This window comes from Arvicanthis niloticus, chromosome 6 (genome assembly GCF_011762505.2).
Source record: "Arvicanthis niloticus isolate mArvNil1 chromosome 6, mArvNil1.pat.X, whole genome shotgun sequence".
In the NCBI taxonomy this organism is placed as follows: Eukaryota; Metazoa; Chordata; class Mammalia; order Rodentia; family Muridae; genus Arvicanthis; species Arvicanthis niloticus.
The window spans coordinates 26,102,374-26,127,059 of record NC_047663.1 but is presented as its reverse complement, the minus strand read 5'-3'; the positions used below and the strand labels follow the sequence as shown (position 1 = coordinate 26,127,059).

The following is a 24,686-nucleotide window of genomic DNA, read 5'->3' as shown; positions in this document are numbered from 1 at the left end:
GTTCAATTATTCTTAATATTTGCTCAGATCTTGGGCTAATTACTTGATTTTTTTTTCAGACCTCGGAGACTTCGTTTTTCTAGTTAAGGGAGGGAGTTAAAGATGCTGGCGCTGCGCTGCAGCGGGCTGCAGAGGAGATCAAAGGAGATTCCGCGGTGTAAGGCTCCCCAGTAGCGGTGGGGGCTGGTGGAGCCTTCCTTAGTTGTCCAATCCTTTCCCAGCCAGCACTCTTTAATCTTGTTCCTCTTGCTTGGCAGAGGGCGCCAAAGGCGACGCGTTGGCGGCCGGCTGCAAGCCAACCAGGCCCATTGCGCAGGAACCTGTCCCTTCACCCTGCATTGGAAGCAGAGCTTCGGAGAGGATCTGGCTGCGTGCGGATTCAACGCCAGGGCGCCGCCTAGAGGTCGGTCGCGTCTTCGGTCTCGCTCACTGACAACAGAGCTGCTTATCCAAGCCATAGTGTCAGAGTTAAAAACAAAACAAAACTCCTGCTTGGGTCAGGGACTTGGCTTCTGGCGCCTTTGACTTACCAGAAACCTGCCCCCCCTCCCCGAAGAGAGAGGGACCAGGGATTTCAAAGAAATATTTGTCCTTGTGACTCTGACTAGGGGGAAAAAGTCTTAACATGCCAGTTTCTTTTAAGGATTTTAGATTCTGTGCTTATATCTGCACTGGTTTGTCTCACCACCCAGATTGCTCAGCCTTACCTCCTCCCGTTCATGCCAGAAATATGCTTTAACTTCAAGAAGAAAAGGGGATATGGAAAAGTTACCCTTTGCTCTCTTAGCTCGGTTACAAGATTTCTAAATAATTTGGAAATGGACATGTTTTGGAAAAGAATTGGAAAACATCTGGGGGTGGCATGATAGGAAAAAATTGCCCAAATAACCTTTACTTACCGAGTAACCTCCCATCGGTGTCCCAGCAATAGTCAAAGGCGTACCTGAAGACAGCAGTAACCCTGCCCAGGGGAGTCTGTGCGGAGCATTTGAAAGCTGATTTTTGAGATAAGGATGACCTTGGAAGGAAACAGCTTGGCATTTGACAAACAGGTTTAGGGTGTCCTTAAAGTCCGTGCAGGCTTCTTTTTGAGACTGAGATCAAAAGCTGAGAGTAGGGAAATGCAGAGCTTCTGAAAAATGCATGAGAGTGTGCATGCACCCAAGTTTGCTGTGCTAAGGGTGTAGCCTCTTCCAGTTTTCCAAAGAGCCCCTTTCTCCAGTCATGGAGCTGCAGGGACGAGTCCAGCAGTGGGCTGGGAGCCAGCACACTGATCTTGAGCCATGGCTGTCCCTGACCAGTCAGTCTTATTGGAGATAGAAAAATAATAGTTCTGAGTAGCTGAAGACCATTGGCCTCTCTGTCCTTCTTTCTCCCTCTCCTATGTCTTCTAGAGGGAAACACTAGCTAATAGAAGGTGTCAGGGAGTCACCACAGTGTTTTCAGTAGAAATGGAGAATGATGAAGACCAAAAGAAGGGAGCATATAGTGGGGATACATGATGGGTATGGGCAGAGCTGGAGGGGCTTCCCTTTGTCATTTCAGGGAAATAAATATTCCATAGGTATAAGGTACTTCCTGTTCCAGAAGTTCTTCCCTCTTGGTGCCAGGAAGCTCTCACAGAGCGGACTATCACACTACTGCTCACCCCTAGCCAATCTTCAGCAGAATGGAGCTGCCAATTCACACCCCCCCCCCCTTTTAACGATAGGAGACAGCTTGGTATTCTCTGAACCCATTTTTTAAAAAAATCTGTATATTTTTTTAATCTCCAGAGGAGGCAGCTTTGGCAGCATTTCCTGGAGAGAGGAATGAGTTGGCTAGGTCAGGGCTGCACCTGTGTTTCTGTGGGGGGGGGGGGTGCCCCTCCTGGGCCTGCAGCTGAGCCTCGGCTCACTCAGTACCTGAGCTGAGCCTGTGATTATCTCAGCTTTATGAGTGTATTTTAGACCTGAAACTTTGGTGCTTGGTGATGAATAATTGGGGTGCAGGAAATCCCTTTACTGTCCCCCTAAATTACCTAACCATGTACTTGGAGTACACAAAGAGGGTAAGAAGCCACTACCATGGTTCCCGGTTCTCGGAGTCCCCGGAGAAAGAATTTTTTTTTCTATTAGTTTTGCTGCAGTGCCCTGGTAGAACAAATCCGGATTCCACGAAATTGTGGAAGGGAAAAAAAAAAAAAGCAAACTGCCGACGATGGAAAGCAGTGGTAACTTGAGGTCCACTGGATACTTTGATTTTGTTTTAAAAGAGCCGGAGAGAAGCAAGTGGTGTAAGCAAGAGGAGAAGGGACACCACTGTGCTGTCACTTCTGCTTTGTATGCAGGACAAGGAAGTCCCGGCGGATTTCGCCTCTGGAGCCGCTCACTGCTCAGCCCCCTCATGCCCTGAAAGTTTTCCAAGTCTTATCCCCTGTCCCAGTCTAACAAGTACCTGGCAATAAACGGGCGGGGCAGGACAAAGGTCTGGAAGCCCGAAAGCTGCGGAAAACCCTAAAACCCCGCATCAAGCAGATAGCACATCAGCTAGGCTTGTAGCGAGGAGAGCAGGGCTCCCAGCTCTGCCTAGGCAGGTTGCGAAGAGCCCCGCATCCAGAGTCCTCGGCTGGGCTCTGGGCTCTAGGGGCCCAGGTTAGGCGTCGGCTTCCAGTCCTGGCCACGAAACTAGAGAGAAAGGTACCGAGGCCCGGGAGATTTCTCTCCACGCGGGCAAAGTCTGCAAGCTCCTTAGCCTCGTAAATTGTTTTCCTTTCCTTATACCCGTCCCGGCCCGTGTTTCTTTTCAGGACAAGAGGGGATATAAACTGTTTGAAGTTCATCAGCACGGTGAAGTTTTATTGTATTTCCGGTTCCTAAGATTTACACCCTGAAAAAGAAGCCGGCAGCCAGGCAGACTCCCTCCTTACCTCCGAGTTTCCACGCGGGAACTCATAAGTGGCCAAGCGGACACTTGCCTTCGGGGAGCAGGGAGGGAGGGAACCAGGTCCAACCGACTCTCCCTCACCAGCTCAGGTAAGTCTCTCAAGTCTCAGAGGCCTCAGATAGTTGTGGCATCAACGGCGGGACTGAGCCAACCTGTGAGGGTGTGCGAAGTGACTTTGTAGGGACTGAAGAGAGCGGGAGACAAGGATGTACTCAGACTAGAGGATTAGAAAGAAGCAAACCTGCCTCAACATCTCCACTTCTTTGTAAATGCGGAAAAGAGTGGCCTACCTGGGGCTGCTCCGCGGCTGTGGAACCAAAGTCCTAGCATATTTCAGCAGAGCGACTGTTCCAGCAAGTCTTTCTGTTTGTACCCTAGAATTCACGGTGTCTTCTAACGCTGACTCTCTCCGTCAATTTTTGTTTTCTCAGTTCTACTTGGCTCCACTCTCCTGTCTACTCCCCTGTCTCAAGTCTGGGGTTGCCTTAGAGTTGGAAGGTTTGATCTCTGAGAGCTTCCTGGGAGTCTGGGTAACCCTGGAGCCCAGGGACTGGCCAGATGGTGAGTGCATGCGAACCTTCCTAGCGGTTTGAAGTTAAGAATCCTTTTCATCTGGGAGCCTCTCAACTCTGGTCTGTGCTGAGAGGCCAAGTAGGGTATCTTACAGAGGCCCTGGCCAGGCCCTGGGCCTTCTTTGGTCAGGGTTCTTGAAGTTGGTTCTACAATTCTGGGTCCAACACTTCAACTTTCTTGTTTACCAGCAGCGGGGCTCTATTTTAAAAAATTGAAGAAAACAAGTTAAGCAGGGGAAGGAAGTCCTGTGGCCATTTTAGCTCACAGGGGTGCCCCAGGAGCCTGCCCCAGTGAGCCCTCAACATGGAGCTTGAACCGGGACTGCTGAGTGAAGTAGGTAGTTTCATGTTGTTGGGCCTGGCTTTCTGAACACAACAACATCAAACCACCTGATTCACGGCAGTTACTGCTTCTTGCTTAGCTGGAGGAGTTTGGTAGGGTCCTTCAGGACTGGTATGTTACCCATGCAAAATAATAAAACAGGCGTGAGGGCTCTCATCTGGGAAGAGCAAAAATGTTCTCTCTCTCACACGAAGAAACCTGGGGGATCCTAGGATGTCTTTTCACCTTTTAGAGAGAGATAGAGAGATAGATAGACAGATAGACAGATAGAGGAGGGAGGTTAAAATGTGTTCATCTCTCAAAGGCACCTTCAGGAGAGGCAGGAGCTGAACTCTTTTGCTACAAAATCAAGGATGGCAGTGACAGCCAGGACTTCAAGCCTTTGGGTTCTGGGCTCTTGTCTGCAGCCAGACCTTCCCTGAAAGGTTTCTGAACAGAGTTGGTTTCCAACAGGGCTACACAGGGGCCTTTCGAGTTTTTGTAATCTTTAGATGGTGGTAGGCTACACCTCAGCAAAAGTTTGAAGCTTCTATAATGAGCTAGTTGGCGGTCCCAATCCCAAAGAGAAACAACAAGACCATTTGCAGTCTCAGCCTGCAGGTCTTCAGTGTCCCTTCTAGGGCCCCCTAGTGGGACAGGACGTCCTGAAGTGTGTGTGTGTGTGTGGGGGGGGTGGTGGTGGTGAGTAATTCTTCCTTTCCCAAATTCTAGTTAGCACTTTACCCACTGGCTGAGCTGGCCTGTGGGTTCACACAAATCCTGAGGACCACCACCCTCTGGGAGAAGGGACTAGCCAGCAGAAGAATCTAAGCTGCTAGGTTACTCAGTACAGCCTGCTATAATGGTGGAACTGGAGCCTGGACAGGGGAAGACAGTTTGTCCTCTCTGACCCCAGCTCTTCAAGGCTGCTGCTGGCTCTGTGCCCAGGAAAGAAGTTCCTAGGAGTGCTGGTGGGAAGAAGGACTTGCCAACGAATAGGCTAACTTCTGTTCCTAAACCCTTTCCATGCTTGAGGCAGGGGAAATGTGCAAGGAGCCCATGAAAGAGGCCTGACCGGATGGGACTCCGGCGCCAGGCTAATTTAGATGGGGGGTGGGGGGCTGGGGAGGCTGGGGGAGCACTGAACAAGAGGCCTCTGCAATGGCAGAAGGCACAGGGAGACCCACTCCCAGGGCAGAGCACAGTCCTTCTACAACTCACTGTCCTGATAAGAAAGGACCTTAGACTATGTCCCCTGGCATCTGCTTATCTTCCCCCTGTGGGCCAAGGGGGTCTGGAATGTTCCTGCTGTCTTACCTTGCTTCTTGGAGGACTTCTTAAAAACCCAACCAGGCAATAGGAGCCTGACCATATTCCCTCCCTTGGTTCCCCACCCTGGCCACCTCCTCCCAGGAAAAGCGCTGTAAAAAAACTAAAGAGAGAAAGAAAGCAAAAAGAAAGAAAAAGAAAAAAGGGGGGATTTAAGAGAGAAAGGAGGAAATAAAGTCTTTGGAAAGCAGAGGGTTTTACAACAGCCAAAGGTTTTATGGAAGCAATTATGTAATAGCTTTCTACCTGCTCAGAACCCTTTCCGCTCTGCCTGCCAGCCCACTCCGTTTGGTCTCCTTGATGCCTCCTCCCAAAGGACTCAGTCACCTCCCACTGTCTCAGATATCCATGATGGCTAAGAGTTGGTAAGAAGATTCCTCGGGTCCAGTGAGGCCACTGACCTCTGACATCCTATGACAGATGTTAGAAGATTTCGTTATTTTCCAATTAAGATCCTTCCTTGGGGTTGTGGAATTCCCCAGGTTTGAGTCCCAGTGTTCAGAATGTGATACCTCTTTGGAGATTATTTTGGACAAAGGGCATGGGTTCTGGGATCTTGTTTTTCCCTCCAGTGTCTAATGGAACAAGTATCTTTGAACCTTGCTGTATCCCAGAGTAGGTCTGGAGTCTAACCTGGGGCTCAGAAGAAATGTCTCTAGTGCTTGGGGACAGAGACTGGGGAATCTAACAATGTTGTATGCACCAGTGTTTTGGCATGACCTTCACAGTCACCTGAAGATGAGGACGGCCACACTCAGTTGTCTCCTTTCCCTTCACACTTGTGTAAGATACAAGTAATAATATTTCCATCCCTACCCCCTTCACTACCGTGAAATAAGTATCACACAGTGCATGCTGTCCCTGCCGGTTGGGGGAAGATACGAAGTAAAAAGATTTCATGGTTGGATAACAAAAGTCACCAAATTTCATGACCTTTTCTGGGTCAGTTGGAGGTATTTGCTTCATCTCCCATTAAAATGTTCCAGCAGGATGCTGTAATTGAATCCAGCCTTAAGTCACACACATTTATTTGACGCTGTAATATGAATTTTGCTTGGATACTAAGTTAAGAGGCAAGATTTCAAGTGAGGCTTTTACATCAATTTTACATTGTATAGCCAAAATTTAGACATCAATATCGAGGTCTTTGTCTTTCCTATAGGTGTATTGATTTTTTTAAAAAAATATGCACACCGGGTTTGGGGTTATATTTTTAAAAACAGGAACAGAATCACTGTTAACATACATTATTCACAGGGACTATATACATAACCACATATGAACAATTAGCTCTTAATGCCTTTGCCCAGGCACATTTAGTATTACAGTTGGGAAGATTATTGCATATACTATAAATGTATAGAATAGAGCATATTTGAATGCTAGGTTTCCTTTACAGACCTACTGGTTTGAAACAAACATGCAAGACAAATACATCTGCTCAAATCCAGCAGGTATTAATGTCAGCTTTAGCTTATCAACTAAAAACAAACTATTTTCTGTTTTCTCACAATTTTCCATGATTTTTTTCTCTTGTACTCCCTTTTCAATCCCTAGATTTTCACTTCTTACAACAGAGACACCCTCACCCCACCCCCCACCAAAGACTCTCCCAAAGAACAGGCACTTACCCAGGCTGGTTGTGATCAGCATCAGCCCCTCTTCTTGGCTGCCCTGGGCCCCAGTGTGGCCCTGAGGCTTCACCTTCCTGTTTTTGTTTGTTTGTTTGTTTGTTTGTTGTTTTCAGGCTGCCCGCCACTAGCCCTAGCTGTGTTGAACCAAAGCTTTAGTGTAAGACATGACAAGAGGGGAATGTGGGATTTTCTTTCTCTCTAGGACTGGAGGTGGACTGCAGAGTAGTTTTGCTCTCTGGACAGTGACCCCACTGTAATGTTACTTTTGTCAAATATCTATAGGCTTTGGGTCCCAGGGGCCACAATTCTGTGTGCCCTGTTCTGGCATGGTGGGTACCATTGCTTAGGAAGGGGAGTAGATTTGAGGGGTTCGTTCCTGGGATCACCGAGCATTTTAGAAAGGGGGCACCCACCTTGGTGACCTTTTTGTCCTTTGCCTCTGTTGAAGTTGAGCTCCAATTTGAGGCAGCAATCACTTCTAGAAAGCCTAGCAGCAAGGTTGAGACTCCTTGCTGCTACTGCTACTGCTGTATCTTCCCCTGGAGGGGGGTGAAATGGGGTATATACCCCAGGGACGAGGGGAAAAGTTCATTCTCTTCTGTAATCACCTCTTCAGAGAAGACAAGCCTCCCAAACCTGTCTCTTCCACATTGTGTGCTCCCCCCCCCCCCGCCCCCAGCATCTTGAGCAAATACCAAAACTACTTTTTACTTAGAAAAGAGGCCTGGGTCTCCTCTTCACCCATCAGTGATTCCTTGAAAGATTAAGAACAGCTCCCTGGGCAGTTACAACCCACAAATATGGATTTAAATGGATTATCTCCCTCTTACAGGGCACAAATCAGGAGTCCAAAGGTTCTTCTTCTGACTCCTTCTCTAAACTAAATGAGCCCCTTGACTTCTCTCTCCTTGTGAAGAGTCTGCAGCAAAGCCCAGGAGAGGACTGGGAGCCAGGGGGGCAGCAGGCACAACCCAGCGCTTACACAGCTTGGCTCTTAAAAACAGCCTTGCTCCATCACTTTTCCATAAATAAAAATGCCCTGGCCCACAGTTCACATGTCCTTTTGGGCCCTAATTTATATACTACAGAAAATCATATACCCACCTTGACATGCTTCATAACGTTGTTATTTATGGATGGGAAGGTTTTTTTTTTTTTTGTTTTTGTTTTTTTTTTTTTTTTTTTGTTTGGTTTTTTTTTGGCCTGAAGACTATATTTATTACAGGTAAAACTGATGGCAGATTTCATACGACTAGCAAAGCAGGAACAGGTGCTTTGCCCTAACTATGATTCATTCGCTCCAGGCCCAGTTTCTTGCTGGCAGGTCCGGGAAGCTCTCTTGACTTTTCCAAGCGTTAGAAGAATTTGCATCGGATTTTTGTTTCCCCATTTGGATACTATGGAAAAAACAGATCTTCACGCTGTTTGGTTCCGGATCTGCTGGGCTGTCGCTCTCCAAGAGCGTGGGTGGAATTGAAGGGGCCGGCTGGGCGCCCGCATTGATCTTTAAAAAATCATTTTGAAATCGCCATAATGTGAAGAAATATGGCGCTTCGCCCTCGTATTTCACACGTAATGACACGAGATGGCTTCATTTGGAAAGACAAGCTGGCGGGACGGTTGTGTGTGCTTGCGGAGGTGATCCGCAGCCTTCCACTGGGCAGAAGGGGTACTGGCTAAAAACACATAACCCCAAGTTAGAACGGTTCTACTTTTTCTTAAAGGGAGGGGAAGGTAAGGAGGGGGTCATGGCTCCAGGAGCAGACTGCCTAATAACGGTCCAGACTCAGAGAATAGCCAAGAAATCTGTCCCTACACCTAATCCGAGGGAACCAAGCCTGTCTAGGGGCCGGGCCTCCCAGAGCTCCACACCGGGGGAGGTGCCTGCACCCAGGCAGAGACTGTAGAAGCTGGAGCTGGGAGAGCCGCCAGGAAACCAGCCGGTTGGCCTCGGGGGAGTCCCTGCGCAGGGCCGTAGCGTAGCTGCTAATAAAATGCACTATTTGTAATCTCCACGAGAGGATTGGAGGGGGAGGGCGGCGGGTGGGGGAACGGACTGATGCCGGGGACTCCTGTACTTGCTACTGCCCTATGTCGGTATTTGGACCTTTTCCAGAGCAGCAATTCCGGGTGAAAAGCGCTGGACACAAGTACTGAGAATTTAGCTTGCCTCTTTCCCTTTTTGTGTGGAAAGGAAGGTAACCCGGTGTTCCTTACTGTGCTGTTTGGAGACCTTCTCTCCCCCTCTCCAGAGTCTCTTTAATCATTTCTCACATTAGCCCCCTCATCTGGACAGTTTAAAGGTTCTCAGAGATTTCTGGATGAAGGAAAAGAAATGGCCGTGGACCCAACCCTTCACAAAGGCCCTAGAAAAATGTTAAGGAATTAAATAAGACTGGTTAGTCGCCTGAAACTCTTTTGTAGACTAGTTCCAGGGCCTGGTGCGCCCCTTTGGCCTTAGGCAGGCTATAATTTCAGGACAGATAATGATTCTTTGGACACTGGTCCCAGCGAGTTCCTCTTTCGCCTCTCTCAGCTGCTAACGGATCAAGGGAAGAGCCTAGTCACGTAAATCTCCCCAAATTGCGCCCTGAACCCCTTCCAAAGAGGATAACTGTCCTATAAAACCCCCAACTTCTTTCCCATCCTTTTACTTCATCTCCCGTGGGTCGCTGTACTGCTGTTGTTTAATAAACATCTCTGTCAAGGGGACAGAGGACAGGAAATGAGGGCCCGCGGGGTGGAGGTGGAGGTGTTGGGGGGGGTGACAAGACTACCTCCTCTTTAATTACCCTGTCGGGCCTCTCCCGCTGCTCTGAGGCTGGGGCGCTCTCCCTCCCTGTATGCTGGTCCTCCCTCCCCTCTCTCTCCAACCCGCCTGGGGAGAGGGCTCCTCAGCCTGCATCCCTCCAGAGGCAGCCCGCTGCTTGCCTCCGCCTCTCCTCCGCCCCCATCGCCCCATGTTGAGAACCCCCCTTCCTGTAAAAGCGGGAGGGGCCCCGGGTGGCCCGGCAGCTCAGGCTGAGGTTACGTGGCCGCCGGAGCCCTGACGTGATAGCACATTGCATCAGCATAAAACAATCCATCCTGGATATGGAATGCGGTGAGGACGGATGACAGCGCGAGCGCAGCCCCCTCGCCCGATTGATTTATGTCGGAGCTGACGCTTTATCAGGCAGTCCGCAAAACTTTGACCAATCATTTTGCAAGGAGCTCCGAGCCGGGCTGCTCCACTGTACTTTGTTGGCTGAGAAGTTGAGCAGGGGGTGGGGGTGGGAGGGTGGGGGTCTGGGGGGGTCGCGTCCGAAAGCCCTCTGCACCGGGTCCGTGTGCCACCTTTCCCTGCTCGGGCGCCGCGGCGCGAGCGCTTCCCTTCCCCCTGCGAGCGCTCGGATAATGTCTTGAGAATGTCCATTTCTGGGACGCTTAGCAGCTATTATGTCGACTCGATCATAAGTCACGAGAGCGAGGACGCGCCTCCAGCCAAGTTTCCTTCGGGCCAGTACGCGAACCCGCGGCAGCCGGGCCACGCCGAGCACCTGGACTTCCCCTCGTGCAGCTTCCAGCCCAAAGCGCCGGTGTTCGGCGCCTCCTGGGCGCCGCTGAGCCCGCACGCGTCGGGGAGCCTGCCGTCGGTCTACCACCCCTACCTGCAGCCCCAGGGCGCGCCGGCGGCCGAGAGCAGGTACCTCCGCACCTGGCTCGAGCCGGCGCCGCGCGCCGAGGCCGCCCCGGGGCAGGGCCAGGCGGCCGTGAAGGCGGAGCCGCTACTGGGCGCGCCGGGGGAGCTGCTCAAACAGGGCACGCCCGAGTACAGTTTGGAAACTTCGGCGGGCAGGGAGGCTGTCCTGTCTAATCAAAGAGCTGGCTACGGGGACAATAAAATTTGCGAAGGAAGCGAGGACAAAGAGAGGCCGGATCAAAGTAAGTTATAAAAAAAAAAAAAAAAGTGAGGAAATCCCCCCCAGGCTGCAGGCCAGGCCCGGGGGAGGGGAGGGGAGAGGCCATAAAGCGGACAATGTAAAGGGACAGCGCGCCTGGGGCCGCAGGGCTAGAGGGGGTGGAGGGAAGAGGAAGGAAGGGACCGGGAAAGGAAGTAGCTGGGTGTCCAGGAGGGGGACACTGAAGCTGCCCTCCACTCCTCCTAGTGGCGCAGGGACTCAGGGACCAAGTCTCTCTAGTCCTTTCTTCCCCAGGCTCGGGCTGGAAACGAGGAAAGGGACCCGCGACAGTCCAGTGAGGAACTATAGGGGGCCGGGCCTATGGCCAGCGCGGCCGGGAGCCCGCGCGGGCACGGGGCCGAAGCGCACCCGGCAGAGCCGCCTGCGCCACGCGCAGACCGTCCCCGCCGGCCAAGGGGAAGGGGGAGGGGGCTCATTAGGATTTTATTTGCGATGCAACAGCTTGGCGGGGGGATTGTTCCTAGCAGATCTCACGCAGGAGCTGCGTCGGGTCGGCAGCAGGCGCCGGGAGGGGCGGGGGAAGCCCAGGATGCGGTGACAGAGCCCCCTCCCCGGTGCGCCGGCCCCTCCCCAGGAGCCTTCCCTCCGGGGGTCCCCCGCCCTTCTAGGGCATCCTCGGCAGGGTGGCCGTTTTTCCTCCTGCGGTTCCCGCTGATCTCCGCGGGGCTTCCGATCACTAGCCAGGGCAGTCTACCTCTCGGAGAGTCTAGGCATCACTCGCTAAAGACAGGGCCTCCCTCTAGAATGAAGGAGAAGACACCCGAAGGGACCCGGGGGAGGGAGGGGGAGGACTGCTCAGGGGCGGAGAACTCTACCCTTGGTGGAGAGTTTCTTACCACCTCCCACTCCTAAAAGCACCCTTGTTAAAATAAAAACCCTCAGTGGAAACTGCTGCTGGCTGAGAAGAGGGGAGGCTTACTTTTTTTGTTTGTTTTTAAGAATGGGGAAGACAAACTGGTTGGGGGCTCGCTCTTGGTCCCAAACAATATCGGACAAACTGACAGGTCAACTCCTCATCTCTTCCTACTCTGGGCAAATAGTTAGGTCCTTGTTCGCCTATCAGATGTCCTACCAACAGAGTGGCCAATGGGTCCTCTGGGGGCATGCTTGCCCTCTGAAAAGCAAGGAGAGGCACTACTCCCCTGTGACCCTTGTGGTCCCCTCAGACCTCCAACTTGCCAGGCTGAGTCATTAGGAGCTTATATCCCCAAACAGCTCTCCCCAAACCTCCAGCAAACACCCAAACAGACCCCTCACCCCTTGGCCCCAAACTCGGCCTGAAGAAGCCCATTATTGCAAGGCAGCCATTTGGCTAGGAGCAATTATTAACAGTTTTTTTTCCCTCTTTCATATTTAATGAAAGAGGAAAAGACTGCGGGTCCCATCCCAGGCAATCACATTAAGGGAATAGCGCTGCAAATTGGTAAGACACGCTACTTAGTGTAGGATGAAGTGAATTTAAATGTATACATAGATATTCAGGGCTTTTCATTTGGGGGAAGCTGGCGGAGTGGGTCTTATTTGTAATTGGCTCCGCTTTGGGAGGCGGGCAACTTTTCTGAATCCTGAGGTCTAGGGAGAGATGCTGGATAGAAAAAAAAAAAAAAAACAAAAAACCACCTGAATATGTTATTTGCTCTTTGTGTCTCTCTTCCACTCAACTTCACCTTTCTCTGCCTCCCCATTGGGTTAGTTAAAAGGGTTAGTGTGCTGGAAGGGCTGTTGCGCCCCCCCCCCCCCCCCCCCCCCCCGTCTCTGTTTCCCCACCTTGGAGCTGGAGCAATCTTGCTTCCCAGTTTCCCTGAACTTGTGTTAACCAAACTGTGAGCTGAGTAGCAGAAAAGAAGAGGCTATTGCCACCATAAGTTATCTGGAAGCCCTGGGGCTCCCCGTCCACGGGCTGCAATTGATAAATGGTTGCAATTGGGTTGCTTGTGAGTCGGAGTGTGCTGGGTGTTTGTGGCTGTAAATGCAGAGTCTTATTTGTGGTGTGTGATGGGGAGGGCTGTCTAGCCAGACTCACATGTCTGCTGCCTAGGCCTAAGGCTGAAAGATGGCTTTCTAGGCAGGGTTTACTGGCACTGGACTGAAGCACCGAGAGAGCTCTTGGCTATGGCTGAACAGAACTCCATTCCTTACTCGTTTCTTCCCCTGTCCTCTGAAACCTAGAGCCAAGGGACCCTTCAGGTCAGCCACGTTTAGCTGGTAGTGTGGTTCCAGCTATACTGAGCTCTTCTGACCCGAGTCCAGGTCTGTTTGGATACAAATAGAGGACGGCTGAGATGCCTGGAGCAGTCAAAGCTTTAAAGATGCTTGGGTACTCTGGTTGCATCCCCTTCAAAGCACTATTCCCTTGGAGCTGTCTATATTCACCCCCTGGCCCAGTTAGAGGTGCTTTCTGAGATCTTGGAGGGCTGGGTATCTTTCTCCAATGCCAGATGGGGAGTAGAGATGTGAGCACACCTTCTTGGTCTGGGGCCCTTCACCCCCTTCCTCTCTTTGATTCTATCACTACTTCTCTTTCAGCCAACCCCTCTGCCAACTGGCTGCACGCCCGCTCTTCCCGGAAAAAGCGCTGTCCCTACACCAAATACCAGACGTTGGAGCTAGAGAAAGAATTTCTGTTCAATATGTACCTCACCAGGGACCGCAGGCACGAAGTGGCCAGACTCCTCAATCTGAGTGAGAGACAAGTCAAAATCTGGTTTCAGAACCGGCGGATGAAAATGAAGAAGATGAATAAAGAGCAGGGCAAAGAGTAAAGATGACCCCGCCCTTCCCCAGCTCACTTTTATTATTTATGTGATGGCCAAAAAAGCCACTGCTGTCTGGGTTGTACCCAAGTGAGTGAGGAAGGGCATCTCCTCTTTAAAGTCCCCCATCTGCACCTGGAGCCTGTCTCCTCTCCTTTGCCTGTCTCTCTCTCCGCTCCCCTGGTGTTAAGAGGAAGTTTTCTTAAGTTAGAAGCTAGCTGTACTTGGTTTCTAGAAACGTGATGAGCCTCACCCGCTCGAGGGAAGAGACCCCTAGTCAAGCTCCTAGCATCCCCCGCTAATTTTTCTGGAAACCCCCAGCCCCTCTCTTCCAGTCTGCCTGTTCCCTCCCTACCCTGCAACCTAGCCAGATGCCACCCAGGTACAGTTTAATTGCACACAGTCCAGAAAATGCCCACGGACATAAAGTCTGGAGTCCACAATAATAGTGGAGAAAGAAAGCAACACCCTCTGTGAAGACATTATTCACCCAAACCAGCAGGGCAGCCCTCAGATTCACTTAGGATCTGCCACGGATCCAAATACACACTAGGAAGATGTCTAGAGATGCCCTCAGCCCAAAGTTTCAACATCTCAAGGTATCCCTATGGAATTGCCAGCTAGACCCCATATCTGGGGAGGCCTATGGGCAGATGTGGTCAGTCCTGTCCTCAAGCTGTTGTGAGCAAGGGAGGACAAGAAAAAGCAGGGGGTGATTTTATGAAGGTACCTTTAGTGGAGTCCCCTCACATATTTTCCTGCAGGAAGTGTTTAATTCTGCATGTTTTCCTCTCCTTCCAACTAAAGGAGGTCAGATTGTGGGTCCTAGAGTCTTCACAATACTCTTCCCCCATTCATACATCCCCACCCCCCTTTGACAGAATGTAGCTTTTCTCACTGACCACAACAGTGTTGGATTCTTCTCCATTCCCTCCAACTCTGAAATCAACTCTACTTTCCCTCAAACCCATCCTGCACCAGCAAGACAAGTCTCCCATTGTAGAAAAAAAAAAAAAAAAAAAAAAAAAAAAAAAAAAAAAAAGTCCCTTTCCCCTCTGCTAGGTCAACCCCACTATAGAGAAGGCCGGGTCAGGAGAGTCTGAAAATTTATTGTGAATCAATTCCCCAGCTCCCTTCCAGAGTAGGCAGTCAGGGCAGAAGGAGCAACGGCCTCGCTTCAGCATGGCTAGTGGGTATCTTTGCGCTTCACTAGTTTCCTGACCCAGGAAGAAGAGAGCCCCTTGGCACCCAGCCAGAGGGACAAAGGAAGACTCCCCCAAAGCTCAGAGTAGGGACTTCACCTCCTGCAAAGTACAAAGTACACTGCTGTATCCACCCTGTTGCTGATGCATGCACACACTTCTGGCAAACAATCCAGTGTGCAAAGGAAAGAGGCGAACAACATGCCTCCCCATCGGGCAGAGGTGCATCCTCTGCTTCTCTGCTCTCCCTGCTTCTCAATCCTCAGTCCCTTCCACCCGTGGACTTCTGTTCCCGCTTCTCCTGACTGCAAAGAGGTCATTCCAGTAGAACTTTAAATTTTATTATTAATTTTTTTTTTTGCTTTGTCGGTGGCTGTGGTGACATTGTGCTTGTGTTTGTGATTTCTTTGGCAATGATGTTCAGTTGTTGCTTATAAGGGAGGGTTGAGGGTGGGGTGGGGAGGGCAAGGGGCCTAGAGCTCTAATTGTTTGTTTTGGAAGAAAAAGAAAAAGAACAAAAAAAATATATATCACTCTTAGAAAACAAACCTCTCCTGCGTTTTATTCTGTGTTGCTTCTCCTCTGGTCATTAAGCGAAGAGTTCAGTTGCTAAATGCATGGCTCCAAACAAAGACAAGTTAGTGTTCACAGCCACAGGGATTTCTCCTTTGACCTTTCAGAGATCTCTACCTGCTCTGGTGGTGCTGACACCTGGTGGGTACCCAAGTTCCAAGACCTGGGCTTAAACTGAGCAGGGCTCTTTCCGTAGGACCAGGAGAGTGGAAAAGGAGAAAAGACAACCTCCAACATCTTCTGGAGAAGAGACTCTCTATAGCAAGGGGTCTTTACCCAGACAAAGTTGTTCTGAAGACCTTCCCGACTAACTCAGGGAAGGATAGGCTTGACTTGTAGTTTCTGGAGGCTCAGCATCTCTCAGCTAACCACTGCAAGGAGGAAGTTAGTAGCTTTTCTCTGTTATTGCCTGGAGGATGGTGGTTGAGTGTAGGTGGAGACCCAGGGGTGGGAGAGAGTTCAAGTGGCTGAACCTCAGGATTCTTTGTCGACTTCCCCAACACACACACACACACACACACACACACACACACACACACACACACACGCACGCACACAGGGCTCATAGGGCGGCAGCAGCCTTGGTCTGAGGCTTCCTGAGTCTGAAGGGTTGAGATCAGGGCGTGTGACAGTTGTCAAAATAAAGCCACGGAGTGTGGAACACAAACGTTTCAGAAGTGGAGAATAATTCCTTTTCAAAAGGCTCCCCACCCCCTCCCCACCTACACTTGGTTTCAAGAATCATCTTTCCCTTTCCTCTCACACTGCGGTGTCCCCGTCAGAGCCTGTCGTGAGGTTGTGGAAGCCCTGTTTTTTTTTTTTTTTTTTTTTTTTATTCAGTCGTGAGGATCCGGCTGTGGCCGGCCTGCAGCTCTGCCGCTGACCTCGCGCAAGCTTGCTTCTCTCGTTTGCTGCACACGCCACACTGCAGCGGAGACACTGTGGGGTTGGGGTAGAGGTGGGGACAAAGGCTAGGACAAAGCCCTGCCAAGGCCGGCCCTACCCCTCTCTAACGAAAGGGCGAAGGGAATCCGAGAAACAGGAGGCGCGAAACGGAGAAACTCCTTGGTACCGCAGCTGGAACAGGCGGCCTGCCAGGAGGGTTATGTTAAAGACCGAAAATTAATCTGGCTTTACAGCTGGTGTAGACTAGGCTGTTTCTCCATACATGGCTCTCCAGGCTCTGCCGGCTGCAGAGAATGAGCGAAGGAAGCCCCAGTTTCTGCCAAAAGGAAACATAAAAAGCGAGGCTGGAGACTGGGCCGCTGCAGGGTTGGAGGCGAGGGTGTCTGGAGTTGCCTCTGGCAGCGGTGTCTGGGTCCCCAGCCCGGAATGGCTTCTTTCAAGACAAACAAAGGCGAAGGTGCAGAGGCTGAGATGAGAAAATCAATTGTCATAAAAGAGAGATTCAGACAGAGAAAGAGAGAGAGAGAGAGAGAGAGAGAGAGAGAGAGAGAGAGAGAGAGCAGGAGAGAGCAAAAGAGTGCGAAGGAGAGAAGCTGGAAGAGGAATTCAATGCCGTGCGCGCAGCAATAAAAGAATATGACCGCTATAAAAGTTTATAGGGTATAAATTTCTGAAGGTTAAGAAACTAAACAGCAGCAAAGCAAACAGTGAGGGGAAACTTTCCGGAGATGAGCCTCAGATGAGCCTGGGCTCCGGATCTGGTGGGAGAATGGGTTGGCCTTGTTACGAAAGCCCCCACCCTCACCCTCAACCCTTTTACGCTCAAGTCTGAGGCTTGGGGTCTGAAACTTGGGAAATCAGGAGCAGTAGGGTGAGGTTCCCCGAGGGTAAAAAGTAAAGAAGCTAGCAGCTGGGAGGAAGAATGGTTTGTTGTCACTAAAGCTTCAGCAATCGAAATTCTGACTGTTGTCTTTGTTCTTTACACCCCACTCTGGAACCGCCAGTCATAAATAAGAAACCTTTGCACACGCGGGGACACACACACACACACACACACACACACACACACGGACACACACAGGGTCCAGCAGGGCCAGACGTAGGGGAGAGTAGCCTCTTGATCCTTCTTCAGTTTCGTTCCATCCCCTCAGCCCTTCTCATCCCTCACAAAAAGCCCAATTGTTACCCCTCAGCGTGTGAAATAATCGTGTAAGGCTTAAAACGTGCTGACTTCTTCTTTCTTTCTTTTCTTCCTTCCTTCCTTCCTTCCTTCCTTCCTTCCTTCCTTCCTTCCTTCCTTCCTTCCTTCTTTTTTACTGACTATAAAGGGTGTAAGACAGCGTCTTCAATAGAAATTAAGGACTGAGTAGATATACAAATTTTTTCCTTTTAGCTTATCTGAACTATTTCAGGAACGGTTTCCTGATTCTGAAGGCTTTTTCTTATCTGCTTTCATGTTTCTCCTTTATTTCTAGTAATAATGAAAGTTTAATCGTTCGTCGCCTCCTCTGCTAGTTCTCAGAACCAGGCTGAGCAGTTATAAGAACGTCTTTTTGCACAGTGGCCGCTAGATGGCATCCTTGCTCCATATGAATTTTTCCAGTGCTGCGGCTGCTGGCTCCAGCGGCTCTAAGCAGCACCTTGTTCAGCCCTGTATCTAGAAACTGAGAACTACCAAAAGTCATGAGCAATTTGCACATAATAAAAAATATAGGGTTTGTTATGGCTTCCCCTATTGTTTATATTTTAATTATAAATGGAGTTCCTTTCTCTCCTCAAATGGTTTATGTTCTGAATCTTTCACACTAAGAAAGCCGTTTCCAGTTGCTGTGTTTGAAGGGGCTAGAAATGCGTGGGAACCGGGGACAATGTTAGTAATAAAAATATAGAAATAATAGGCACAAATCAAGGAGGCGAATTGATTTGAAAAACTGAGATTTTCCTGCAGTGGGGGCGAGAGGAATAACAGCGGATCAGGTGAGAAGGGTGAGCCTGCAGGTCTTTTGAAGAGGAAACTACCCCAGGCGGGCTGCCCACACCTGCTTGAGTCTGGGAGATTTCCAAATTTGGGAGAAAAGGGGACCTGGCTTTGGTGAAGATTCGGTGGTGCTCCAAGCCGGAGGGGCCGCTGCACCAGGGCGCAGAACCTTTGCATGCGTGCAGGTCTAGGCTGGGCGAGTGCCTGGTCACCAAAGCTCGGGCAGGGTCTCTCTAGGGATGCGGGATGCGAAATGCGGGATGCGGGACGGCTGCAGCATCCCCTCGGGAGGCGCAGTCAAAACCCTGCGCATTTTTCCGGAATAGCTGTAAAGGCAGGAATAGCGATGGGGAGCTTTTCCGCGCTTCTGGACTTCCAGGTGAGAGCTGCGGCTTTCTCTGGCGTGCCCAGGCTCTGCCTTTGGCTTCCTTGTTCATGCAAACCAGGGGGAAGGCCGTCCTTCTAGGAATGAGGAGCTGGAGACCTGGACCCAGGCACTTTTCCTTCTGAAGCCGTCCCTCTGCGAGCACACAACCCCTTTGGCTGGTTCCCTATATTCATTTTCCTCTCCGTCCAGCCCGAACCTGCCTCCAACCTGAGCCTCCAAAATGACCCCATAACCCCGGGTGACTTCTTCTTTTTCCGCAGAACCAGGTGTAAAGAGGCCAGCGGAATATCTCCTCAACTTGAGTTTCTCCAATAAATCTGCCCTCTGTTGGGTGTTTATAAATTATCTCCGCGCTCTTTCTTGTTTTTTCTAATAATTGAAACATTTTCCTTCCGTCAGAATTTTCTGGTACGGTGTAGGGGTGATTTAGAACAAGCCATTGAATTTCTACCCCACCAGTGAGCCCTCAAATCATGTCCATAAAATCCCCTGCACTTGATAAAAATGTTCGCTTCAGCAACAACTTGACTCTGCTTTACGTTGCCTCACCGACCCCTCATTCTTGTGGGGGGGGAAAAAACAGCCCAGAGCCTGGTTCACTTTCCCTTCCTTTGGCCTATTTTATTTTATTTTTTTGTTTCCCTTCTCTATTCACTGTGCTTTAGAAGGCTGAGTGAAACCCATAGTACAGCTTTTTTAAAAACGTGGTTTCAGTTTTTACAAAGATTCCGGCTCGTGAAATCCAAAAAGGAAGCACCTTAGAGACCGAGCAGTAGATTTAATTTATTGGTAAAATTGAGAGTGCCTTTGTTCTAGAACATTTCTTCCTCCTTCTCTGTCTTTCTGGTCCTCATCAGCTCCCTCAGGAGACCATTGGTTCTGCCTGCCACCCCAGCCTCCTAAGGTTTGATCCCCACCAGCCATGTGCCAGGTACACAGAGAAGGGCATGGGCTTGGCCTAGGGCAGCCAGGTCATTTCTGGGTTTGAGACTTCAGATCTTCAGATGTTCAAGGCTTAACTAAAGGCACCCCTAAAAGAGAAGAGGGTGGCCTTGTTCTTTTTCCCCCAAGGTTAGTGCAGGAGGTCAAATGGCTATGGGGACATACACCAATAACAGGTGCCTTTTAAACACACATCTTAAAGCCTTTGTCTAGAGCACAGGAGGGCATAGGATGGCGGTACACAAGGCCTTGGTGCCCAGCCGCCGTCTCCATTACCCTTACCTCTTTTGGTACATTGATGAAGAGGTCACTGTCTATACCTGGAAGGCTTGTGTGTAGAAGGTATGGGTGATGGGCCCCAGAAAGCTGGGTGTCAACTGGACTTGGTTGCTGAATGCCAAAGCCCAGGGCACAAGTTTACAGCCACATAAGATACCATCCTTTGATAGTACCAGACCCTTCCCTCTAAAGTGCTAATTAGGCCAAAGCACCTCCAGAAGACCCCCCTCTTTTCCTTGCAGTCCCCCCCCCAACCACCAGGCAGGTAAAGCTCTTGCAAACTGCAGAATTGGTAGCCGCCTGCAGAACTCGGTTCTGCCTTAGCGCTTCCCATTAACCAGAAAGTTTCCTCTTCCTCTCTCAGGCCCTCTCAGACTCCCTTTCCACAGAAAATCTCGAGTGTTTGCTTAATGAGGGAAAGTTATGTGCGTGACCTGGTTGAGGACAGATCTCGGAGTGGTTTGGGGGTCTCCTAAGAGGGTGTGGGGGCAGTTGTGTCTGCAAGGGAGAAGGGGCGAAAATCTCGGGGAAAGTCACCGTTTGCGCCGAAAGAGAAAAAAAAATCAACAGCAACCCATAATCGGTCTCATTTCAGCTTAGTCACCCCCACCGTGCTTCAGTCGGGCGGCGGGGGCGATCGAATCTGCAGTTTTATAGCTGTAGAGGAAAGAACTCGTAAAATGCTAACAGCTTTTATGCGCTGCAGCATAAACAACAACAGACTCCGGCTTTATTGCGTTTTATAGTTTGTTAAAGAGTTTACAGCCGTTTTTGGGGGGCTGGTTACCCAGCCAATTCCCTCCACACGATAGTTAAACCTTTATCAATAATAAGGAAATTGATCATTAAAGCTTTAAATATGACTACCTCGTTTGTTTGAAAATATGTTTAGGAGAGGAAGCTGTATGATTTGATAACTTGTATTAAAATACCAATTACATTTATAGGACCTTTTAAAACTCGGCGCAATTAAACCGTGTTCTTTTACATTTTTCCGAAGCGACCCTGACATTTAGAAAGACTCCAATTGCCTCGTTAAAATCGCGAAATTAACAGCGTGCCTACGCCAGGCTCGGCGTTGTGGATGTGTGTGCGCGCATGGTGTTTTTCCGTGACTCCCCCACATCAGTCTTTGGGGGTGGTCTGCGAAGGTATTTGATTTGTTGTGAGGCAAGAGATATCTCATTAATGTAGGTAGTTAAACAGATTTAATCCGTATTCGTTCTCTCTCTCCCCCCTCCCTCTCCCCCTCTCTCTCCCTGGGTGTTTTTTTTTCCCTTCCCCTCCTTTTTTTCTGCCCTCTCCTCACTCCCTGGCGCTCTCTCGCTCTAGCTCTCTCTCGCGCTCGCTCTCTCTCGCTCTCACCCTCGCTCTGCGTTCTGTCCGGGAGGAGTACCCAGAAGCCAATAGGATGCAGGGTCTCTAATGGATGCAAATGATGGTGAAAAGACGGGGCAAAATATGAAACAACTCATTTGGAGGGAAGTAAATCACCGAAAACTGTTTATGAACTGGCATCCCTTCTTCGAAATGTAAAGCGAGGACCTCTTTAAGTGGCGGTATATTTTTGTTTGGGGGGTGGGGGGTGGGGGGAGGGCGAGCGAGCCGCGGCTGCCATGCAGGCTTAGACTTTTGCAGGCTTCGCTCTTCTATTCCTGGAAATCACAAAAAGTGTGGCGGCTTCGAGATCTTCTTCGTCTTTTCTTTCTTTTCCTTCCTTCCTTCCTTCTTTTCTCCCTCCTCCCTTTTCCTCTCCTTTCCTGGCGAGGGTGACTAGGAGCCGGCGAATCCGCGTTTTTTTTCTCTCTCTCTCCCTCCCTTTTCCCCCTCCCCACCCCCTCCCCAACAGCCCCCAACTACAGCCTGCGCCGCCGCCGCCGCCGCCTCAAAATTCAATAAAATGAGCTCTTATTTCGTCAACTCACTGTTCTCCAAATACAAAACCGGGGAGTCCCTGCGCCCCAATTACTATGACTGCGGCTTCGCCCAGGACCTGGGCGGCCGACCCACCGTGGTGTACGGTCCCAGCAGCGGCGGCAGCTTCCAGCACCCTTCGCAAATCCAGGAGTTCTACCACGGGCCATCGTCGCTGTCCACGGCTCCCTACCAGCAGAACCCGTGCGCCGTGGCGTGCCACGGGGACCCCGGCAACTTCTACGGCTACGACCCTCTGCAGCGCCAGAGCCTGTTCGGTGCGCAGGATCCAGACCTGGTGCAGTACGCAGACTGCAAGCTCGCGGCAGCCAGCGGCCTGGGCGAGGAGGCCGAGGGGTCTGAGCAGAGCCCGTCGCCCACACAACTCTTCCCCTGGATGCGCCCTCAAGGTGAGCTCCCGTCGGACCTGGACCTGACAGAGTGGGAAGGGGCCAGAAGGGTCCCAGGCCGGTGGGGGGGGGGTAGGGCTGGTGGGCAGTCCGGCAGCATCTTCTGCTCCTAGAGGACTTACGGGCTCCGTTCCAAACACCTACCTCCTCTCCCTGCCTTCCTACTTTCTTTTCTTCTTTTTTCCCTTTTTTGCTTCCTTTGAAGGGGTGGGGGGGGGGATCCTCTAAGCGAATTTCCTGAATCCATAAAGTCCTCACCCTCCTTTACTTTTCTTCTTCTCCCTCCTTTCCCCTTTTACTGTTTTATGGGGGCTGTGGAGAAAGAGCGGTGGGAGTGGGGGCGCTCAACGTTTGCACTTCTCAATTGCTTTATAGTTTAATTACCCTGAAGAAACTTTTCTTCTGGGGCAGAGGCTCTGGGGGCTTTGCAAGGTGGGTTCGTGGTCCCCACTCTGGCTTTTTATTCTTACCCCCCCCCCACATCCACCCTCCTAAACTTTATGGCACTTTTAATATATCTGAACCCCTTATTCTGGTTCTAGTTACTAGAGGAAGGGGCTCCTCCTTTATGGCCCCTGCAGATTCAGGGCTGTCTAGTCCCCCCCTCGCCTTTCCCCCCCCCCCCGCTGACCGCGTCCTCTGCGCTCCCCCTCCCGCCTCGCATAAGGGTCCCCTGCCCTTATTATTCTGGTCTCCTAGGCTGGTTCACGAATCTTCCAACCTTCTCTGTCTCTGCCCCCTCCCCCACCCTCCCCTCTGTCTCGCCCTTTTCCCCCATTCCCAGCAGCCGCCGGACGCAGGCGAGGCCGCCAGACCTACAGCCGCTACCAGACCCTGGAGCTGGAGAAAGAGTTCCTATTTAATCCCTATCTGACTCGCAAGCGGAGGATCGAGGTATCGCACGCGCTGGGACTGACAGAGAGACAGGTCAAAATCTGGTTCCAGAATCGGAGAATGAAGTGGAAAAAGGAGAACAACAAAGACAAGTTCCCCAGCAGTAAATGCGAGCAGGAGGAGCTGGAGAAAGAAAAGCTGGAGCGGGCGCCAGAGACCGCCGAGCAGGGCGATGCGCAGAAGGGTGACAAGAAGTAGGCTCCAGCTGGGACTGCTCGGGTCCCCGGACTAGCCCGCACGTCCGCCGGTCCCTCCCGCGACTACGCCGCCGCCGCCCGCCCCCCCCGCCTCCGAGAGCTCCGGCCCCGCGAGCGGAGCCAGGAGCTGGGCCTCCCACCGCAGCGTTCCCCGCCGCGCCAGTCCCCGCTAGTGGTAGTATCTCGTAATAGCTTCTGTGTGTGAGCTACCGTGGATCTCCTTCCCTTCTCTTGGGGGGTCCGGGGGGTAAAAAAAAGAAAAGGATTTAAAGCAAGGACTCCCTCGTCCTGCGAGGGTGATCGACTGCGGCCTGGCAGAATCCCCTCGCCCCCGCCCCATGTAAAAAAAAAGCCTCCTTGTGCAATGGTCTTTTTCCTTTGAACGTGCGTCTTTGTAATGACCGAGGTACCGATTTCTGCTAAGTTTTCCCAACAACATGAAACTGCCTATTCACGCCGTAATTCTTTCTGTCTCCCTCTCACTTTCTCTCTTTTTCTCTCTCTTTCTCTCACCGCCTCCTCATCTTTCCTCGAAACCCCCTCTCCCCGCTGCCCTCCCTAGCTGGCTTTCACTCTTGCTTCTCTCTTTTCCTCCTGTCCCCCCCACCCCACCCCCTTTGGTTTGACAATTTTGTCTTAAGTGTTTCTCAAAAGAGATTACTTTAGTTAGCATGCGCGCTGTGAGCAATTGTTAAAAGTGTTCTTAGGTTTACTGTGAAGAGAATGTATCCTGTATCTGTGAATTGCTTTATGGGGGGGGAGGGAGGGCTAATTATATATTTTGTTGTTCCTCTATACTTTGTTCTGTTGTCTGCGCCTGAAAAGGGCGGAAGAGTTACAATAAAGTTTACAAGCGAGAACCCGAGACTGGCCCGGGCCGCCTCTCCTCATTCGCTCTTAGGCGCCTTGCAGGGCTGGGGGTGGGAGGGGGAGCTGGTCAGCAGGCTCCTGGGCTGGCCTAGGCTAGGTCGCTGAGAGGAGGGGGCGGGGGCTGGAAGCAGGTGGTGCGAGTCCCTGGGCCCAGGGGCGCAGGGGGTGAGGGAGGCGGCTGAACGTGATTGGAGGAGAGATGATCGAGGGAGGGGAGCCAGGAGAAACCCCCTCCCCTTGCGTTCCGAGGCTGAGGGCCCGGGGAGACTCCAGCGCCCAGGCCGCTCTGGAGAAGAGATGTACCCAGGCTGGTGGCTAGTGTCTCCTGACGCTTTTCTCTTTGTTTCCGTGTGTGTGTTGGGGGGCGGGGGGCGGTTACGGAGGAGGGGTGAGAAAGCTGCAGTGTAAGGCTTCTGAGTTTATATTTCCACTTTTTTCTCGGACTCAGGTTGGGGAAGCAGGAGCAGAGGGAAGAGGTTGCTCCCTACCTCCCCTCACTGGGACGTCCCCACTTTCTCCCAGTTTCTAGGCCGCGGCTTTGCCGCAGCCTTCCTTCCTTCGTTGGTTCTGCCTTCCTGGCTGCCACGCTCCACTGAGTGAGGCATCCGCCTTCCGGAACCGGGAAAGCAGCGAGCC

General features: G+C 51.2%; 3 protein-coding genes across 7 annotated transcripts in view; all 3 read left to right on the top strand.

Moving 5' to 3' along the window:
- Positions 1 to 8,001, top strand: part of LOC117710560 (uncharacterized) — an 18,569-nt gene extending 10,568 nt beyond the window's left edge. Inside the window, exons 2-5 of one of the 3 annotated variants that reach the window (XR_013111075.1) lie at positions 60 to 157; positions 258 to 403; positions 2,789 to 3,014; positions 3,357 to 8,001. Coding sequence is in view for 2 of the 3 variants with exons in the window: in XM_076935913.1 (XP_076792028.1) it covers positions 258 to 403; positions 2,789 to 2,872 (230 nt within the window). In the remaining variant the exon portion in view is untranslated. The remainder of the gene's footprint in view (positions 1 to 59; positions 158 to 257; positions 404 to 2,788; positions 3,015 to 3,356) is intronic. The other 2 variants (XM_076935913.1, XM_076935909.1) reach the window with 2 other exon arrangements.
- A 2,078-nt stretch (positions 8,002 to 10,079) lies between these two features.
- Positions 10,080 to 21,243, top strand: Hoxb9 (homeobox B9). Of its 2 annotated transcripts, none has more exons than XM_076935905.1 (2): positions 10,080 to 10,706; positions 21,098 to 21,243. In XM_076935905.1, the coding sequence occupies exons 1-2, from the start codon at positions 10,190 to 10,192 to the stop codon at positions 21,202 to 21,204; spliced, it is 624 nt and encodes a 207-aa protein (XP_076792020.1). In that variant the 5' UTR covers positions 10,080 to 10,189; the 3' UTR covers positions 21,205 to 21,243. The 2 variants fall into 2 exon arrangements, with proteins under 2 accessions (XP_076792020.1, XP_034361387.1); XM_034505496.2 differs by lacking the exon at positions 21,098 to 21,243 and adding an exon at positions 13,271 to 13,507.
- A 415-nt stretch (positions 21,244 to 21,658) lies between these two features.
- Hoxb8 (homeobox B8) lies at positions 21,659 to 23,959 on the top strand. 2 transcript variants are annotated; one of them, XM_076935908.1, is made up of 2 exons: positions 21,659 to 22,089; positions 22,877 to 23,959. In XM_076935908.1, the coding sequence occupies exons 1-2, from the start codon at positions 21,666 to 21,668 to the stop codon at positions 23,179 to 23,181; spliced, it is 729 nt and encodes a 242-aa protein (XP_076792023.1). In that variant the 5' UTR covers positions 21,659 to 21,665; the 3' UTR covers positions 23,182 to 23,959. The 2 variants fall into 2 exon arrangements, with proteins under 2 accessions (XP_076792023.1, XP_076792022.1); XM_076935907.1 differs by having other exon boundaries at positions 22,874 to 23,959.
- Positions 23,960 to 24,686: the final 727 nt, after the last annotated feature.

What these genes read in the sequence shown, in the direction of transcription:
- Hoxb8 (XM_076935907.1), top strand. Translation starts at nt 21,666, where the DNA reads ATGAGCTCTTATTTCGTCAACTCACTGTTCTCCAAATACAAAACCGGG. An exon ending in CCCCTGGATGCGCCCTCAAG is followed by an intron (nt 22,090 to 22,873) that starts GTGAGCTCCCGT and finishes CCCCATTCCCAG; the next exon opens with CAGCCGCCGGACGCAGGCGA.
- Hoxb9 (XM_034505496.2), top strand. Translation starts at nt 10,190, where the DNA reads ATGTCCATTTCTGGGACGCTTAGCAGCTATTATGTCGACTCGATCATA. An exon ending in CAAAGAGAGGCCGGATCAAA is followed by an intron (nt 10,707 to 13,270) that starts GTAAGTTATAAA and finishes CTTCTCTTTCAG; the next exon opens with CCAACCCCTCTGCCAACTGG.